The sequence below is a fragment of the Sminthopsis crassicaudata genome, chromosome 1, assembly GCF_048593235.1.
Source record: "Sminthopsis crassicaudata isolate SCR6 chromosome 1, ASM4859323v1, whole genome shotgun sequence".
NCBI lineage: Eukaryota > Metazoa > Chordata > Mammalia > Dasyuromorphia > Dasyuridae > Sminthopsis > Sminthopsis crassicaudata.
The window spans coordinates 683,560,500-683,581,960 of record NC_133617.1 but is presented as its reverse complement, the minus strand read 5'-3'; the positions used below and the strand labels follow the sequence as shown (position 1 = coordinate 683,581,960).

The 21,461-nt window shown below is 33.0% G+C and overlaps 1 protein-coding gene and 1 long non-coding RNA gene across 5 annotated transcripts in view; one reads left to right on the top strand and one right to left on the bottom strand.

Moving 5' to 3' along the window:
* Positions 1 to 14,082, bottom strand: part of LOC141551685 (uncharacterized) — a 39,636-nt gene extending 25,554 nt beyond the window's left edge. For both annotated transcript variants that reach the window (XR_012484929.1, XR_012484930.1), the window contains exon 1: positions 14,012 to 14,082. This is a non-coding gene — a long non-coding RNA (uncharacterized LOC141551685). The remainder of the gene's footprint in view (positions 1 to 14,011) is intronic.
* DDC (dopa decarboxylase) overlaps positions 1 to 20,658 on the top strand; it is a 100,996-nt gene extending 80,338 nt beyond the window's left edge. For all 3 annotated transcript variants that reach the window (XM_074283597.1, XM_074283595.1, XM_074283596.1), the window contains 5 exons: positions 2,671 to 2,690; positions 4,454 to 4,552; positions 9,045 to 9,146; positions 18,072 to 18,293; positions 20,162 to 20,658. In XM_074283597.1, the coding sequence (XP_074139698.1) occupies positions 2,671 to 2,690; positions 4,454 to 4,552; positions 9,045 to 9,146; positions 18,072 to 18,287 (437 nt within the window). In that variant the 3' untranslated portion in view covers positions 18,288 to 18,293; positions 20,162 to 20,658. The remainder of the gene's footprint in view (positions 1 to 2,670; positions 2,691 to 4,453; positions 4,553 to 9,044; positions 9,147 to 18,071; positions 18,294 to 20,161) is intronic.
* The last annotated feature ends 803 nt before the right edge of the window (positions 20,659 to 21,461 follow it).

Genomic DNA, 21,461 nt, shown 5'->3' with positions numbered 1-21,461 from the left:
TGCTGATAGATGTGGTTCTCTTCAACAATGAGATGATTCAGACCAGTTCCAATCGTCTTGTGAAGAGAACCATCTACACCCAGAGAGAGCACTGTGGGAACTGAGTGTGGTTCACAACATGGCATTTTCACTCTTTTCATTGTTTGCTTGTATTTTATTTTCTTTCTTATTTTTTTCTGGTTTGATTTGATTTTTCTTGTGCAGCAAGATAATTGTATAAATATGTATGCATATATTGGATCTAATATATATTTCTACCATGTTTAACATATACTTGACAACTAAGAGTGGGGGAAGGAGGGGAAAACTGGAACACAAGGTTTTTGCAAAAGTTAATGTTGAAGAATTATCCATGCATATTTTTTGAAAAATAAAAAAGCTTTAATATAAAGTACTACATGAATGTCAGTTATTTATCAACTATTATTAAGTTTTGAAATTTTCTTTATAGGCTGTCACATAAATCTTAGTTATATTAATAATTCACATCACATTGCTAAGAATTTTGACAAAAATAATGATGATAATAATGCACAGCTATCTTTTAGTACTGTTACTCCAGTAATTCTTTGATTTGGGCATATGAAGTAAAAATGGAATGGAAACTCATTGCTAGGTCTATACAGCAAATGTAGATAAATGTGGATAAAGTAAAAATCTTTTAAAAATAGAATTATAATTTTTGTAGTTATGTACATAGAATGCACATTTAATAAAAGAAGATAAATTTGAAGGTTTTTATTTAAGTTCTTCAATTCAGCCACATGAATACCAGTCTAGAAGACAGAAAAAAAAATTAGATTTTCATTTATTGAGAGGTCCACAGAAGTGAGCAGTTAAACACAGAAGCCAAAAAAAAAAAATTAACATGAATTTGACTGCTTTTAATAGAGATAGAGGATCAAGAAGAAAAAGGTGACAGGCAGTTTGTACTTTTATTTATTTTTTTTCCTCCTTAGTTCAAATGCAGCTTTGGACACATACTAGTTGTATCATCCTTGGCAGGTCGCTTAACCTTATCTGCCTTAGTTTCCTTATCTGTAAAATGAGCTAGAGAAGAAAATAGCAAACCACTCCAATATCTTTGCCAAGAAAACCCCACATGGCAATTCACTTCATCAATGAAAGTCAAAATCTACCTATAATTTAGTAGATAAGGTTTAGGGAGATGACTGTGATTTTTTAAATAAACTTTATTTTCCCAAATAAATGCAAAGATAGTTTTCAATATTCACCCTTGTGAAACCTTATGCTTCATATTTTTCTCCTTCCTTTCTTTCCTTCTCCTTTTCCTAGACAGTAAATAATCCAATATAGGTCAAACATGTGCATTTCTTCTAAATATATTTCCATATTTATCATGCTGCACAAGAAAAATCAGTGACTGGGATTATTAGAGGTTAAATGATTTACCTCTATGATATTCTGTCACTTAGATGTTTCATGTCTGTATGCTGTAAATGACATGCCTGCCCTAAAATTATAAGGGGCAGCAATTGTGCTTTATATAAACTTCTTTGGCACCTAGCTAAGTTCTGTGCACATTGTAGGCACTCAGTATGTCATTTATACATTGCAGACATTTCTGTGAAATATTTTGAGCACTCTGGTCTCAGATATATTTCTTTTGATTCTAATTAAAATGTTAATCACGAGCAATACTGCTGTCAGATGATACTAATAACACATGAACCCTGCCTTTAGGAGTTTCTGATTTATTAGATGAGAAGATAGACAAAAATAAGATATTTAGCTTGGTTAGGGATTTAGTTCATAGAGATGGAATTTAAGAGTTTGAAGTATAGTCTGACAAACATTTAAGTACGTACTATATGGCAAATTGGTGGAGCTGTAGATAGAGTGCCAGAAAGTCTCATCTGGAGTCAGGAAAACTATCTTCCTGAGTTCAAATCAGGCTTTGGATGCATACTAGCATCACTTACCTCTGTTTTCTTCAGTTTTTTTTTCATCTATAAAATGAGTTGGAGAAGTAGGTGTCAAACTGCTCCAGTGTCATTGCCAAGAAAACAGGTTTTGACTGAAATTTGACTGAAAATGACTAACTCTATGAAAAGCACAGTCTTTGTTAGTGTTGGAGGTATGCTGTATAGTTCTGCTTCTTCAGGAACACAATAAAGAAGGTATCATCAAAATAACTGAAGTGTGAAAAAAGACTATGATGAACTCCCCAAACAGATATGAATTTTGGAAGGATTTAGAGGGAAAAAAGATAATTTCTTATAGGGTATTTAGGAAAGCTTTATAGCCTTTGAACTAGGCTTTGAAGGGTGTTTCCTCAAGTATAAAAATGAGGAATGTTTGCCTGTAGTTGTCTCTAGTCCTACCATAACATGACTGTGGTTTTATGACAGTGGGGATTCTATATGTGGAAATAGGAGAAGAAATGGGGAGAGAATTATTGTCATATAGAGAATGGCATGAACAAAAGCTCCAAAATAAGAAAATGCCAAACATATTTAGGGAAGATGAATAGTCTCCATTGGCTTGAGAGTATGTGGATGGGAATGGTATGAATTAAAGCTGAAAAGCCATATTGTAACTAGAGAGAAAGAGGGGTATGGATACCTGATGATTAAGCTAGAAATTTTGGGTTTTAAACTTTATTGACATATTCAATGACCATTATGACTTTTTAAAAAAATGTTTCAGGTCTTGTCACTGACTACCGGGTAAGTAAACTATTTGCCTATTTGTTTTATTTTTTTCTCCATTTTAAATCATATGTCTCCTCTAAAAAGGAGCATCAATTATTCTTATATATGTTCATGTATGGTTTTCTGTTACCTATTATCAATCTCAAAATCAATAAATCTGCAAAATTAGAATTTCTAAGTTATTCCTTTAAAAAATTATGTAATATTCTATCTGCTAGTGGATAATTTTTTTTGTCTTAGTGAATCAGTTCTATTAAAAGACTATTAAAAGTCTATTAAAAGAAAGTTTTGTTTTTTTTCATGTCGTCATTAAACAATAATTTCCAAATATGTAACTGAGATTTCAAAATGTCTAGTTATCCACTCTGTTCACATATACATTAATAGTTTCTCTTTTCCTCTGTCCCGTCTTTCCAAGTGTAGTAAATGTACATGGTCCTAGTCATATATAGCTCCTTAAAATAATTATGACCTAAAAATGCTAGGAAACAGAAGAGTCAAGTTAAGAAATCCAAAGACAACTTACCAAGAAGCAGATACCAGTTCCATTATACTTCCAAGTAAGGGAAGAGCTTATGAAACTATGGACAATTTCAATGATGCATACTATTAGCTACTCCCCAGAGTACATGTATGGTGGAGGTTAGGGACAGCGAGTGGGGGCAGATAGAGGCAATTCAATTATGTGTAAAAATTTTATGATAAGTTACACATAGGTGGACACATCTGAAATCAGAACTACTAGGGAGGCTGAGGATAGAAGATCTTTTGAGCTTGAGTGTTCTGAGGTATAATGAAATAAACCAACTGGATATTTGCTAAGTTAAACATTATTTGTCCACTATTATGGTGAGTCCCTGGAAATGGGAAAAGCAGACCAGATTGGAAATGGAGCATTAATAAAATGTTAAAACTTCCATTCTAGTCAGCAGTCACAGTGGTGAGAAAGTCCTAGTCTTTTCTTTAAAAATAGTTTTTAAAAATGGTAACAAATATAAATTGCCATTTATATTTAAAAAAAACATTGTGTACTATTCTGAGCTCAGGTATTAAAGTTAAAGTTGTGACCCAAAGAAAAAACTATTTTTCAAATAACTCTTGTTTCCTTCCCTGCACTCCAGATGCAGAGTAATTTAAACCCTACTTTGATAGATTTGTTGCAACATTTACTTATCTGGAATCCAACTCTGCTTTGCAGAGGCTTATTAGGATCCTTAGGATGTTAAATCTACTACATACAAATATGCAGGGACAATCTGTCTGAAAGAAGGAAAAAGTTGTTTTTTTTTATTTTTCAAATGTTCATCACACTGTTTTCCCTCTCTTAGCTCTACCCACTGTGCATTACTCCAAAAAATAAACAAACAAAAGTCCCAAATGGACTTGAGAGAATTAGAATGGAAAGAAAAGAGAAGTAGATTTAATATTATATCTATAAGCAAAAGTCATTCATACAACAAGAAAAATCTTTTTTGCCATCCTTATTTAAAGTATAGGACAAAAGATAAGCTATTTCTGGACTTTCCAAGGCTATAATATTCCCTGATGTGTTTCTTGCTTTTCTTATGGCTTGGTTTAATACTTCAAAGGAACAACAAGCCCATTTTATCTGATTTATACTGTTCTTGGAATCATTGAGTTTATCCTATAAGATCCATTGTATTTGGCAGGAAAGAACACCATACTGACAAATTGCTTTGTTGAACTTGTAAGCTATACATTGAGAAATTACTCTTATCATGTCTTTCTTTGATGAGGTGCTTTGTCCCTATTTTCAGCACTGGCAGATACCACTGGGTCGGAGGTTTCGCTCTCTGAAAATGTGGTTTGTATTTAGGATGTATGGCGTGAAGAAACTACAAGAATACATTCGCAAGGTAATTTTATTTTTATTAACTTGTGGTCTAATTTGAAAAGAGTTGGTATGGGCAGATTTTAGGAACTAAGGAAGTAACTCCTCTCAGTGTCTTCAAATACCCAAATGTATAAACATAAAGTCCTGAGTCCAATATCCATTGCTGTCTGACTAAAGATAATCAGATTTCTGTGGATGATTACTCCAGTCTGGGTACTGTATTGAGGAGCAGGGAGGCAGGAAATTAGGCTTGAATCAAAATCTTGAGACTCTGAAATTCCCTTCTTCTTCGTGTGTGTGTGTGTGTGTGTGTGTGTGTGTGTGTGTGTGTGTAAAACTAGCATTCTAAGTTCACGCTTTTTTCATATTCTTTTATTATTACTTTATACATTGCATACATTATCCCTTTGATGGATTTGCATGATCGATAGATTACAAAGTATGACTAAAAACCTTGTTTTTAATTATTCACTTAGAACAATTACTGTCTCTAATTCAGAAGCAGAGAGCTGCTAATTAAGAAACTGTTAAAAACATGATTGCTATATTATCAAATGTCCCTTCAAATGTATTGCCAGGGAAGGAATAGATGATTAGTTCTAAAAAAGATAAAATTGATTAAAAAGGAATCTTTAGATTTTTCTTCTTATATAATCTGGTCTTTGAGGAGATCCATATGTCAATAAGAGCCATCCACAAAGAGTTATTAGTCATATTTTAGCTAGAGCCTGTCTCATTTAATAGGTTTCCAAGACATTAACAGAAAACAGGGTAGGGGGCAGGACAACTTATTAAGCAATTGATGCTTTTTCAATTTGAATCCATACTCTACAGAATTGTAGATACTCACTAATATTCTCTTCCTTTACCAAAATGAATAGCTTCTAAAGACCACTGAAATGCATTTTATAGGATAGCAATATGTAAAGCAATATGTAAAAAATACATTAGAAGAGGTTTTATTTAATTATGTTAAGCTAGTCCCAGGAGAAATTATGAATATCATTTAAACATTTTAATATTTAAAAATACTTTAACTAAAACTCACAATATTAGTAAATTAATACAATTAGTAGTAGTATCACACTGATACACTTAAAAACAATTTATATTTATATTTGCTTAATGTCATTGATATAAGGAACACCTGGTGGGATCTCCTCTACCAAGCAGATGATAGGATCATCAGATAGATTTAGAGTTAGAAGGAAGCTTTCAGGTCAGGGAATACAAATCTACCATCTTAGAGACGAGAAAGCTAAGAAAAATGAAGTGATTTGCCCAGTTACATGGGTAGTAAATATCTAAGGTAAGATTTGAGTCAATGACTTCCCAAGTTCAGTGTTCTACCCACTACCTCATGCTGCTTCTCATTAATAACTTCTGTAATTTATAGACTTATACTTACCTGGAGAAGAGGGGATTTGCCTAGGGTTGTATAGCTAGGCTATGTTACAGCTAGGGCCTCCTGACTTGGAGGTCTGCTGTCACTCTGTACAAATAGGATTATATCTATATTCCATTGAATTGTGAGCTCCCTAAGGGCAAAGTATTTTTTCCTATTTTTGTGTCCGTTGCACTAAGCACAGTGCCAAAAACCAAGCAAATTACAATCAATGCTTATTCATTGACTGACAATATAACTACATTTATAATTCTAATAAAATAATATAACATCATAGTTATATAATAAGTATAAATATTATTTTAACCTATTTAACAAATAAACTAACTGTGATTCATATTAAAAGAGTTATTCAAGGTCACAAAACTAGCAAATGGTAGAGTGGGGATCCAAACCCAGGCTTTCTGACTCCCAGGCCCCATGTTTTTTCCACTTGCATAACACATTGTTTCTCAAATACTAAAATATGTCACTAACACAATGGCTGAGTACCTGGAGGATGAATGGTAAATCTAGGATTTATTCTTTCAAAGATACTGAATATAGAGCTGGGTGCTCCAATCTCTAATTTCTAATTCCCATGTATGTCATTCTGTGTTCTCAAGAGACTACACTCAGAACATATAAGAAAGGTCTAGTACCACTAATTCATGAATCATATCTTTAAATTAGCATCATATATATATATATATACATATATATATCTAAACAAATGCATGTGATATAAACATATACACATGCATATAAATATATATTTGTGTATAAATCATATCTATATATTTATGTATAATGTGTGTCACACATATAAAAAAAAGCCCTCTGTGTTGAAGGAAAACCCTTTGATACACTATTCTTAGGTGTTTTTTTTTTCTTTAAGATGCTACTTTACCAAAGTACATCTAGGAAGTAACATAATATAATGCAATAGAAGGAAAACTCAACTTAAAGAACCCATGTTTGAATCCCTGTTCTGTTCTTACTCCTTTTGCAATTTTGAGTAGGTCTCAGTTTCTTCACTTGTTAAAAAAAAAAACACTAGTGATAGACTACAGGGTCTCTTAGATTTCTTTTGATTCTAAAAGTATAATTTTAGTAAAATATATTATAATATATTTTATGATGGGGATCTCTGACCTTATAAATGTTTATATTTGATTTGGACCAACAAATTTGAAAAGAGGCATGTGCATCAAATTTAGAAAAGAATAACATTTGTTAAAATCATAATTATCTACTATTAAAATTAAAATTGGATTATGCATATTCACCACTTTCTAAATAAACACCACTTATAAATTGTTTCAGTTCATTAAGATGGCTAGTCTATAGTGAGTTACTCTAATCACTGACAAAATTGGCTTTTCTTTGATCATCTTCCAATTCCATATTTGTTTCAGCTACTGTAACGGAACTTCACATTTTCTTCTCGTCTCAGAGTAATTTTTATAATATTCTTATTTAATGGAATAGTAAAAATAATTATCTGAATTTTTAAAAATTAGATTGTACAAACTCTAGAATATACAGTTTGTTATCCAGACTTTGCTGACCTATTATTGTGGGTTATTTTTTTTTGTCATCAGTTGTCTTAAAAGACAATGTTTCTTTCAAAACATTCTTTAGGTCATAGACTTATTTTAACTTTGTGTGTGCTGTCCTTTAAATTCAACACAAATAGACCAATTAGATAAACTTTAGAGAAAGATCAAAAGGAATGAGAAAAGTTTTGGAAGAAGAGGAGAAATGGAAGAAGAGTTTGAAGAGAATGTGGAGAGATTAACAGAGGGAAAGGAATTGATTCTAGGGAGGGAAAGTGGGCATTCAGTATCTTTATAAAAGGACCCTGCTACCTTCTTTCATCTTGAATCATTATATATGTATAAACAAATGTATATGTAAATACATAAATATGACATATATATAATTAAATCATCATACCACATATACATGTATAAACACACATTTTTATACGTAAATACCGTGTTCTAGTCCTGATTCACAACAGGGAAAATGTTAGCTGCAGAAATATCAAAATGAAATCATGTCATACATGGCAAATACTCCATGAGCAAATCTATCAGTTGCAAATCATTTGGTGCCCTCTAGTGACATGACTGGCAATTGCTTGATATTAAATACAGAAGTTTTTGAAGAGTCACAGAATTATAAAATTAGAGATGAAAAGGGGCCTTAGAGGTTTAGAGCATGGCTTCTTGAAGTTTTTCCACTGAGAAATTCTTACATAACTCCAGGTATATTGATATGTGAAATAGATACACAAATTATTTACTGATAAAAAAAATCAATAAAATAGTTCTTTGGTATACATTTAATTTCACCATTTATTAGAAATGAAAATAAATTCGTAAATGAAAACTAATGCAAATTAAAATTTAATACCTTTTACTATTTATTATCCCCTTATTCAGTTACACAACCCCATATCACAACTCACAGTTTAAGAAGCTTTGGTCTAGAGGTCATCAGGTCCTACCCCAACATTTTACAAAAGAGGGAACTAAGGCAAAGAGTTATCCTCCTGCCAACCAGACTTCACATTTAGGCCATCAGATTTAGAGGTCTGAAAGTTGTCAAGCAAATTGTATAATTTGTTCTTAGAGCATTGCTATACTTAAATGATTGTAATATGGAAAGTCCAGAGAGATTTTTTCATCGACAATAAGTAATTTTAACAAGATTTTGAGTTTTACAAAATGTTTAATAGTTGTAGGTGCTTTTCACTGGAATCACCAGAATTGCTTTGGGGGAAGTTACTTTTTAGATTTATGCCTTATTGTTTTATGTGTTTCATTGCTATGCATATTCTGAGATTACTAAAGACTTTTAAAGTGGAAAAACAATTGTCATATTAACAAAAGAGTAATGGTTTAGAATTATTTCACTTGTTGGGAATGCAAATCATATGTATGTTGGTCTATATGTCCCCCAAGGTCTCTTGCACTTCTCATAGTCTGTGATTCTGATGGTATTTGTAATAAAAAAAAATATTGCAAAATCACAGCAATGTGTTAGAGCTTAAGAAGTAATAAATGTTTGTAAATTACATTGGTATTAAAAATTCAATCCAGTTATCCTTTTCTCTTTCAAGCATGTGAAACTATCTCATGAGTTTGAATCTTTGGTGCAAAAAGATCCCCGATTTGAAGTCTGTGCTGAAGTCGTGTTGGGGCTGGTGTGTTTCCGAATTAAGGTAAATTTAAAGCATTTATAAAAATAATCTTCCTTTTCTGCTTTAATATGATAGAGGGAATAAGACACAAGAACAAGTAAAACAAAAAATCTTTTTAGATGACTAATTTAGTGGGTTGGGTCTTAGAGAGTAAGTAAAATCAAAGTAGTGCTCTTTTGGGGATTACTCCACCAATCAGGTTGATGTAAATAATCTGTTCTATGACATATGGAGTTTGACTAAACCTATATATAGCACAAGGGCATGTTGATAAATGTTTAATAACTAGCTCTCCAGAAAATAAAGTACATATGGAACACTTTTAAGTTTAATCTAAGGGGCAGCTAGGTGGCGCAGTGGATAGAGCACCAGCCCTGAATTCAGGAGGACTGGAGTCAAATCTGGTCTCAGACACTTAACACTTCTAGCTGTGTGACCCTGGGAAAGTCACTTAACCTCAGCCTTGGGGGGGGGGGGGATTTAATCTACGTTGGTCTAAGCAATTTGAAAAAAAATAAATCAAATTTTGATTTGTTGCATCTGATGTTTTCCTGGGTATAAATGCTCATACTGACAATTTAACAATTGACTCTCATCAACCAGTTGGAACTGGTGTATATATTAAGTATATATGGCGTAGTAGACACAGCACTAGGCCTGTAGTCTGGAAGACTCCTTTCTCTGAGTTCAAATACAGCCTTGGATACTTACTAGCTGTGTGACCCTGAACAAATCATTTAATCCTATTTGCCTCAGTTTCCTCATCTAAATTTAGCTGGAAAAGGAAATGACAAAATCAGTCCAGTATCTTTGCAAAGAAAACCTTAAATGGGATCACAGAAGGTCAATTGCAATTGAAACAACGGAATGACAACAACAACAACAACAACAATAATAATAACAAAATGTTAAATCTTGCACTCAGTGCAGAGTATTCACTAGAACCTTAATATTTTGATTTCTTCCCATGCTCCTAGCTCATGATAGCATCAATTAACAGAGAAATACTGCATCAGATGATTAATATTGATATTTTTTGAATTTCCAAATGAATTAGAAATTCATATCTAGTACTCTAGTGTTTTATTTTCCTAGTGCCTAGAAAAGCTCCCATCACAGAGCAGGCCCCATAATAAATGTTATCAATGATCACTCATGATTTTGGTGTCAGATGGGTGGATTTCTTGCAACTCAGTTCAATTCTACAAACATTTATTAAGTCTTAAGTTATGTAGATGTTGGGGATATTGAGATAAGAAAAGACTCAATTCTAATCTTAAGGGAGTAGAATAACATTTACAAGTTCTACAATTCTCAGAATTCCCTTTTTTTCCTTTTTATTTAAGATGCAAGATCCAGATAGGGTATATACAATTCTTGATAAACATTTAAATTCAAATATTAGAATTCTACTGTACACTGCTATTAGAATCTATCTTTTATATATCTTTGTGGCTATTTTAAAGTTCTTTCCTAGAATTCACAAATGTTATATATCTTGTCAGAGATTTGTTCGCCCAAACTTCACTTGGGACAAATGACATAAAACTTGCCCTCACTTAGAAGTGCGGAGTTCCAGCTCAGGATTCAGTTGTGGGAGGAGATTTCTGAATGGAGGGCAGAAGAGAATAAAGTACGATGGGGCAGGGGCAGAGCTCTCCTTACTGATGATCTTGTATCTTCTCATTTTAACTAATTTTTATTCCTAGCTAGATGCTAAGAGCTGTAATTTATGTACTATTTGGAGGATTGAAAGTCCTGCCAATATTCTCTAAAATGGGTGTCCTCTAAATTCAGTATTTTAGGACAAAGTCCCAGTTACCCTGCCTAGTTAGAATTATTTTCATTTTCAGTGATTCATTTTGTCTTTATCACCCTGACAACAAGCTTTAGTAAAAAACAATATATGAATTACCCATTATAATAGTAAATTTTTAGACCGCCAATATAATCTTCAATTTGTTTTAACTAATCACATTGATCAAAAATGTCAAATCAATCAAATTAATTTGTGTAAATAAATTTTCATCCTCATATAACTCAAGCTAAGGAATGAGTAGATAAATTCTATGAAGAGTTCCATCAGTTTCTTTAAATTAAACCAACATATACTTTAATATTACATGACTTTCATGGCTTTCAATCAAATGTGAAAAGAGAGAAGGAACCTAAAAATATATTGGGAAATATGGACCAGGACAAAGAAATAAAGAGGCTAATGGCTTAAATATTATAAAGAAGCTTCATGCTTGTGTTCTATGAATATTTTCTTTAAGAAGAGAGTGCTGAACACTGCTATCAAGGACTGAATAACACCATATCAAATTAAATTAACCAATTTTTGACAAGAAAAGATTTTATCAGCGTGGGAGAGATTTTTAAATCAATTGCTTTTCTGTAAGAACTTTTGCTTGTTAAAGTAAAGATGAAAATCAATATTAAATTAGAAGAAAGAATAAAAATGAGAAGATATAGGATTCAATTAAAACAGCTCAAACTGAAAATATTTAAACAAAATGATGCCATTCCTCTAAAAGTGAAAATGATGAAAAAATATTGACTCAGACTATTATAGATACCAAGATAGCTAAATCAATATAAACCAAAGACCACAAAGAAGATATCCAGATCAGCCTAAAACAGGAGTGTGTCATGGAGCTGTTTGGCAGTGTGGTGAGGCCTCTGGACCCCTCCTCAGAATAGAATTCTTAAAAGCAAAAAATGAAATACAAAGGATGACAAATGAAAACAAGTATGTTAAAATATAGTAGTGACCTAAAAGCATTTAAGTATAAAACTGGAAGGGGGGTAATAAATAAACAGTTGGAGGAAATATGTGAATATTTCTAAAGCAACTCTTTTTACTGTCACAAAAAGTAAAGATACCACAAGAAGGAACACTGGGAAATGAATATGAACTACTTACATTTTTGTTTATCTCCCCAAGTTATTTTTGCTTTCTGAATCCAATTCTTCTTGTGCAACAAGAGAACTGTACCGTTCTGCACACATATTTTATTTAGGATATACTATAATATGATTAAAATGTATGAGACTGCCTGCCATTTGGGGGAGGGGGTGGAAGGAGGGAAAGGAAAAGTTGGAAAAGAAGTGAGTGCAAGGGACAATTGTTGTAAAAATTACCATGCATATGTTCTATTAATAAAAAGCCATTAAAAAAAAAGAACTACTTGTGGAAATAGAAATGGTGCTAAAGAAAACAAAGATGGAAAGAAAAACTAGATTGGAGCAAGTAAATAGCAAGGAACTTCATGCTAAAGGTGACACAGTTTTGATGGCAATGAGGGGTCAATTAGCAAAATATTTGATAAAAAGGGCAATATCAAAGGCATGAAAAAGTTGACCAAAAAAATCAGAAAATAACAATCACTCATAAGCCTATATTGTCATTTCTTCAAATATTTTTGTAAGATTTATCTACATATATGTTGATGAACGAATCCCTTTTACGAGAAGGGATAAGCAGGCTTTCATAAATATTACTTTACAGCTGACTAAATGTTTATACTCACACAATTAGTTAAAAATCATATATAATACCAGATAGCAGTATGATTACTATTTGATTATATGTAGGCAATTAATTCAATAAGACAATATATGGTCATAGAGACTCCTGTCCAACAATGTTTCCCATGCATATGCTAAAATCAAACAAAATTTCTCAGAAGATACAAGTTGAAAGATATTGTGATTATTTATATCAAGTTATCTATAAAACAATTAGATGAATGCTCATTAAAGGCAACTTGGATAGAATATGACCATCACAGAATCTAAATGGAAGAAGAATTTCCTGTAGATGAAGTCCTCTATATTCTCCTATTTGCAAATGACAAACATGATAATTGCTTTAAACCCTATAACATGACAGGTATCTATAACCACTCAAAATATTTCAGGATATTCATATTTTAACTATTCATATAGAAAAAACCAAAATGCATTATTGTCCAGATTATAGTATACCTTTATATTTCTCATTTCTTGAGGATATGTCTTGGACAGGCTCCAAAGATGAACCATGAATTTGGTCAATAATTGAATTGAAGAAAGAATAAGGTCTAGATTATTTTAAAGACATTATTTAAGCATCTCTCTGGATCAGGGGCCCATTAGTATTCTTCTAGTGATATTCAATGATTATGAATCATAGGCCACTACAGTTTCTGATGAATAAAAATAAAAATTAGTCAATTCAAAGGTAATGGAAAGATGCATGGTATACATAAATTGGCTGCAGCATATTAGCAACAAAAAATTATGAACAGGAAATGGAGAAAATGGCTTCAAATAAGACATGACCAGTTAACTAACCAAAGTGAGTGATAATTGGTGGAGAGCCTCTGTGAACTCTTGATACCCTCCACATAATGTGAAGTGATGCAGAGGAAGATACTCCTCTCCCCTACCTACCCCCAGCCCCATAAGTACATTGCTCCTGAAAGACATTTTGGGCAAAACTGGTAAGACACACAGAAGCTGAGAAGACATTACTAGTTACAATCTCCATCATTGGAGGGGGTACTACATTGATGAACTCACATTCTATTGACATATCAAGGAAGATTTACTACCTTCAGGATGTCATGTCAGAAGGAACTTAAAAGATAACTTAATTTTAAGGATTATGAGCTGACTCTTAGAATAATGAAGTGATTTCTACCAAGATCATATCGATGGCAAAAACAGAGGCAGAATTTAAACCCATTTCCCTCAACTTTTTGTACATTATTACTCCTATGGCCCAGTGCTCATGTTCCAAAGGATGATTTATTCAATTCTATTCAGTTCTCTTAACCAGATGTCCATTAATTTGCAGACTGATGTCTAGTACTTGTGCACTCTGAGGGGAGAAAAATTACCTTAAATGGATCCAGGACATTGTGGTGTTCCTTCCAGACTATGTTCATCTGATACAGTTCCTAAAAGGCTCATAGAAAGAGCTTTTATAGTGAAGCTTTTCTAAAGCCTTTTAAAACAGTTCCCAGTTGTTTTTGTAACATAGTGAATGTTAACAGACATTTCTTTCTGAGCTCTTCAGTTGCCTAAGTGACTTGGTCACTTATTTATTTATCTTTTGATTGTTTATTGAGGAGTCAAACTGCATGTCTGATAATGAGAGCTACAGTAGAGTCTCCTCAGAGCCCAAGAAGGAAGGGAGTTTCTTTTGTGTTGGTTCTTTCATTAGAGAGAGGATCTCCTGCTGTGGGAACAGATGCAGCATATATTGAAGTGTATGGAGTTGTTGGAAAAGGTCTTTTGAACAGAGCTGCGTTTGTTTAAACACACAGCCCCTGACAATGGGAAGTTTGACAAGTCTGCTGAAAGATTGGGAGGTACAGGGCCAAAGGACCCTCAAGTAACACTATTTTCAGAACATATCCTCTTCTATAGAACAGGTGGGCATTCATTCATTGCTTGATCTAATGGAGTCTACCAGCTATGGGAAATACAGGAGTGGTTGAATATTCATGATAGAGAATTGGTGAACTTATTTATTTTCTTTTCTGATTTATGAACAATTTAAGTTAAGTTGTCTTATCTCACTTCAAGGGTAACTGTTTTTCCTAACTTAAACATTTTTTTCTTTTTTCTTATGCTTTCAAGAAAAAAAAATTCAATATATAATTAACAAAATAAAAGATTATATGTGAAGCTGGGAACTATTACCTATAATATTAAAATATATATTAAATTTCATCAGATAGTAACAAAATTACTCAGTTTGTGTAGCCTGCTAAATTTTTTAGCTTGTATGAATTTTAAAAATGTTTTATTAATTCCATCTGTCATTTTGAAGCTCTTAATACTTTTTTTTACCCACCATATCAACTCTCCCTAGAACCAACTCACCTTGTAATGCATAAGCACAGTTAGTGGCAATTCTTGAAACTGTATGTCTGATTCTGTATATCTAGGCCATCAATTTTCAGACAAATAGGCAGAAAGTATAATTCATGATTGGTCTTCTAAAATAATAATTAATAACTTTGTTGGTGATAGTTTTAAAGTCTTCCCAAGTGATTTTTCAGGAATAGCATTATCAAAAACCTTAATTCCAATGTGCCTGTGGTCTGGTGGTTGAGAATAAAATCATCTACCATTGTAACTAAACACTTTTATCTGGTATCTGATATAAGGCAAACTTGCACAAACTGTATAACATTATTTGAGCCAAAATATTCTCCCTCTACTCATCCTATGTCCCTTTATTATTTATTTATGTGGCATAGATGAAACAAGATGTGAAACTCCTGCATTAACAGCCAGCAGTTAAACAGTAGCAGTTAAAAATGTTGCAGTTGATTGTTCTTTTTAACATTTAATTAGTAAGAATGTTGACATTGTTTGAAAGAGAATAAACACAGAAATGTAAATAGATCACTTTTTATTCTTCTTTCTCTCTAATTCACCTTTTCTTCTCTTCTAACTGAATGTGAACTTTTTGTCCTTTATATATATATTAGGGATTAATTTAATCCAACAAAATATTTTAAGAGTCTGCTTTGTGAAATGCACTCAACGCAATGGCTGTGGATGCAGAGGTGAAATTAGACATAAATATCCTTAAGGAGTTTGCAATCTGGTAGAATCAGGGTGTGCTGGTAAATGTTTAACAACCTATCTGTCTGAGGGCAAAGGGCAGGGACATAATCAGCACACACTTTTAAATGTAATCTGAAGTATTAAATTTTTTCTCTATCACATTCTTAAATCTAGATAATCAAGGGAATAATAAATTCAACTCTAATATATAACATATGCTGATTTCCAAGTTGTTAATGCTCACATTGAAAATTTAACAATAGCGCTCATGAGTTGGCACAAGCTGCCTCCAGCACACCCTGAGAATGTGTAGGATAGAATGGATAAGATAGACACACATAGGTATAATATGAATTAGAATATGGGTTTATAAGAAAGGTCCATTGTAAACAAAAGAGATTTGAAGAGGAAAAGACTACTTTTGGTTGGGGATACTTCATGAAAGAGGTTGCACCTGGACTAGACAGGGAAGGGGGGAGACTTTCAACAAATGATTTGGGGGAATGGAATCCACTCAAGATGTGGGGTATGGTGAATGTTATTGAATAGAGATATAGCTACAGACTATTATTCCTCATCATTCTTCCCCTTCTCCTTTCCCTGCATCTAATCAGGAATCTTTCAGCTCTAAAGCTCATTTCTGTAGCCAAAATCCACACCATTCCCCTTCATTTACTTCATATTCTAGCAAAACTAACTTATTAGTCATTCCTCTTCTCACCTTGTACTCTCAGTCCTCCTTGCATTTTTGTAGCTCTTCTTGTATGACTGGAATGTAGCTCCTCTTTAATTTTACTGTTAGAATCTTTTCTTTAAAGATTTACCTCAGGTCTTTTTTTTTCATAAGGCCTTATTCCATCCTCCCATTTGAAAATTATCTCCTTCTCTACTCAAATTCTTCTCGGATACTTGATCTGGATCTCATTGAGCCCTCATCACAAAACTGAGCTGAATAATTTAATCAAAAACTATAATTAGAATTGTTCTTAGAATCACTTACTTTCAAGGGTACAGAGGTAAACCAAACGATAGATTAATTCACAAAATTAGTAATAACAACAATATCTGAGACTTAAACAATTTTAAGGTTTGCAATATACTTTTTAAAAAATAATAGCTTTTTATTTTCAAAATATATGCAAAGATAGTTTTCAGCATTCACCCTTGCAAAACCCTGTGTTCTAAATTTTTCTCCCTCTCTCCCCCCACCCTTTCCCCTAGACATCAAGTAATCCAATATAAATTAAACATGGGCAATTCTTCTAAATATATTTCTACATTTATCATGCTGCATAAGAAAAAACCAAATCAAAAAAGGTCAAAAACTACGTTGTAATACATATTCAGTCCTGACAGTGCTCTTTCTGGATGCAGAAGGCTCTCTCACAATGAATCACCTCATTGCTGAAAAAAGCCAGTTCTTTCAGAATTGATCACATAATCTTGTTGCTGTGTACAATGTTCTCTTGGTCCTACTCACTTCACTTAGTATCAGTTCATATAAGTCTCTCTAGACCTTCCTGAAATCATCTTGCTGATCATTTCTTATAGAACAACAATATTCCATAATATCCGTAAACTATTTCAATCTCCACATCTTTCTCATTTGACTCTTCTCAACTGATACCTTCACCACCTCATTTCAGGCTCCATCATCTTTCCCCTAGATTATTCAACAGTCTCTTAATTGGTGTCTCTGCTCCAGTCTCTCCCCATTCATCTATCCTCCTCATTGCTGCCAAAGTAATTTTCCTTAAACATTAAATAGACTATGTCACTGCCTCTAAGATGAAATACAAACTTTTCTATTTAGCTTTGATCCTTTCACAAGTGACTTTATCCTATCTTTCCAGGCTCATTATATCTTATAGTCCCTACTGTACTGTATGATACAGCCAAAGTGGTTTCTCAATTCCTCATGCAGAGCATTCCATCTCCAGTCTACTTGTCTTTGCACTGCCTGTCCTACATAAGAGGAAGGCATTTCCTATTTATCTGCACCTTAGAAAGTTTCTTTTTCCTTTTACCATGCTCTTTAAGCAACATCTTCTGTATGAAGCCTTTCCTGATCATCCAGCTGCTACTGCCCTCCTTCCCAAACTGCCTTGAATCTGTTTACTTTGTCTTTAAGAATTTTATACTGCATTTACACATATATACACTTTATCTATTAGCTCCTTGCATTATTTCATTTTTTTCTTTGTATTTGCCTAACATACTGACAGGTATTAAGTACTTAATAAATGCTTGTTGGCTGAGAGATAAATAATAGCTAGTCAAGCCCCTGCCCCCCTGCCCTGCAAAGTCTTAAGTTGGCAAATTTTGACGTACTAAAGCAGCAACAAATGACTCACTTTAAAAAAAATTTTTTTTCAGGGTTCCAATGAACTGAACGAAGCACTTCTTGAAAAAATAAACAAGACCAAAAAAATCCATTTGGTCCCATCTCACCTCAGAGACAAGTATGTTCTGCGCTTTGCTATTTGCTCTCGCACAGTAGAGTCTGTCCACATCAAGGAAGCCTGGCAGCACATTACAGAGCTGGCGACTGAGCTCCTGAAAAAGGAAAAAGAGAAGAAAATGAGCCAGTAATGGCAGGTGAATATGTCATTAGTGTGTTTCATTCTATGGCTTGTGTTGTGGCAAGAAGCCCAATTAGGTAGTAGGTGACTCCAGTTCTAACCCCAGCTGAGGCATGAAATATAAAGTCTCTCAAGTGCTTTCTGATTTACACATTTTGGTCATAATGAAGAAACAGTTCCAAGTGCAGAATCAGAAAATACAGACACAAATCCATATTCTACCACTTACTATCTTTGTGACAATGGATGTCATTTAAACTCTCTGAGCTTGAATTTCCTCAAATATAAAAGGGTTTGACCAGATGAATTTGAAAGTGTTTTCATTTTTGATCTTATGACTGTTTGTATCAGAACAAGAGAAGGGAAATGGTGGTAAATCAAAACATTACCACCATTTTTATATTTTCATAGAGGCAGCTAGGTAGTACAGTGATTAGAGTTTTGAACTTGGAATTGGGTAGACTTTGCAAAATTTGAAGTATTACTATTATTGTTATTATCACATTAAAATTATATGCTATCTCCCCATAAGACAAGCTATCATGTATGTCTAATATCTTTCTCTATTATTATTATTTAAAAAGACAATAAAACAGTTAAATAAACCATTAAGATAATATGGTCTGGATAAATGCAAGTCAATGCAAACAGGGAATGGATAATTTAATGTGCTAGATAGATTTAGCCTCAAGGAATATGAAATTATTGAAAATTTAGGGGAAGATGATGCTTATAATATTTAGCCTTTTAGTGCTTGAGAAAGATGAACCTTTTTGCCACTATGGAAAATTCAAAACAAAACAAAACAAAATGCTCAAATCATATGCAGGAAATATAAAAAAATAAAAATAAAGCCTTGTTAAGGGGATCTTAACTATCTTTGGAAGGGGGATGTTCAAGGAATTGCAAATAGGCTGCTATCACTGGATAGAATAGTAGATATTGGAGTGAGGTCAAAATAAGATGTAAAAAGACTAGAAATGTGTGGGGGAGAGAGGAAGAAAGGTGTCTAAATTACAAAATCTTCTAACCCCAAACAGAGAATTTTATATTTGATCCTGAAGGTGATACATTTGATTTACTTTCAATTGGAGTGCATGGGGTCAGGGGTAAGCGGGATGAGGAAGGATCTGTGCTTTAGAAAAAAATCACTGTGATGTCTGAATTTAGGATAGAGTGGAATGGGGAGATGTATAGCAGGCTGGCCAATCAGCAGGCTAGTTCCGGTGTGAGGATAAGAACATCTGCAACAAGTTGGTGGCTGTATGAGAGGAAAGAAGGAAGTATATTTGAGAAAGACTTTACTAAGATGAAGGCAACAGGCCTTGGTAGCTGATTGGATGTGGAATGTGAGAAATAGCTTCAAAGATAATCCTTGGGTTGTGAGCCTTGGTGAGTGAGAGGATGGTGCCCTTGGCAATGATAGGGAAGTTGAGAAGAGGGGAACACTTGCTTCAATTATTTAAAAACATTCTTCTGAGAAGAGTACCTAAGTTTTGCCAGACTGCCAAACAGGTCTATGACACACACACAAAAGGGCTTAAAATACCTGTTTTATGGTAACAATATTCTTCTTAACTCCATCAAGGGCAAGAACTATCTCCATTTTCCAGATAGAGAAAGAAATTTGTATTGGCTGGCTCAGATTGAGGGTATCATTAGAGAAGTCAGAACTATGGTTGGGTTTTAATATGTCCTTATTTTTAGTTCAAAATCTTTTACATTGTATAGTAAGATTTATTTGATGAAAAAATTAGCTCCCTTCCTTGCTTTTAAAATAAAAAGAATTATGTAAAATGATTATTGTATGTCATAGTTAATATGTCTACACTTAGAATAATTATGTCCAAATAGATTATATTTATCATTTTATTTTTTTCACAGAGACAAAGAGATGGAAATGGAACACATATATAATTAAAAAGTAAAAATCATCATGACTGCATAGTAACTTAAGGAAGCCCACAACTTTCTCTGAAGCTACTCAGAAACATCAACTTAGGAACACTACTCATTTAGCAACGATCTATCAAAATGTTTGCTGGGTCATTTTTTTTCTTTTGTCATATCAGATTTTTGGTTTGATTCTGATGTTTGGTAAAAGTTAGATTATTGCAAAGCACTTGAACTATGAATATTTTCTAAATGTCTTAAGTATAATCACAAACCACCCATAAAACTAAGCTACCATTTGTGCAATGAAGTTGTATTGTTTTGAACAGTTTCTGAAGTTATTTGTGAAGGTGCATTAAATAAAATTAATGAAAGGGAATCATGGGCAAATTGAGTTTATGTGGCTTGATGTTATATCTATAGGCTTTCAGAGTTTTTATTTTTTTGATGTGCCTATGTGTTTAATAAACCACTTTGATGTGTTGACATAATTGTGTCTGTTGGCTTGTAATACTTAATTTCCAAAGTAATTTAACAATCTGATGAACTAAAATAAGTTAGACTGCTAACAAAAGCTGATTTGTACCAAAGGTCTATCTACTACACACACATACACACTTATATGCACACATAGGCAAATCAGGAGAGAAAAAAAGAAGTTCTTGACTTTAACTTTAATGATGTTTACATTATTAGAAGAAAAACCACTTTAACTTTTCTGAGGCCTGGTTTCTTATGTGACTGACATTGATAATAATCAATTTTATGGTATTAGAAAGAATGGATGACATGATGGTATACTTAGAGAACCCCAAAGACTCTGCTAAAAAGCTATTAGAAATAATTCAGAATTTTAGCAAAGTCGCAGGATACAAAATAAATCCACATAAATCCTCAGGATTTTTATACATTACCAACACAATCCAACAGCAAGAGATACAAAGAGAAATTCCATTCAAAATAACAGTGGATAGTATAAAATATTTGGGAATATATCTACCAAAGGAGAGTCAGGAATTATATGAGCAAAATTACAAAACACTTGCCACAAAAATAAAGTCAGATTTAAATAATTGGAAAGACATTCAATGTTCTTGGATAGGCCGAGCAAATATAATAAAGATGACAATACTCCCCAAACTAATCTATTTATTTAGTGCTATACCAATCAGACTCCCAAGAAACTATTTTAATGACCTAGAAAAAATAACAACAAAATTCATATGGAAGAATAAAAGGTCGAGAATTGCAAGGGAACTAATGAAAAAAAAGTCAGAGGAAGGTGGTCTAA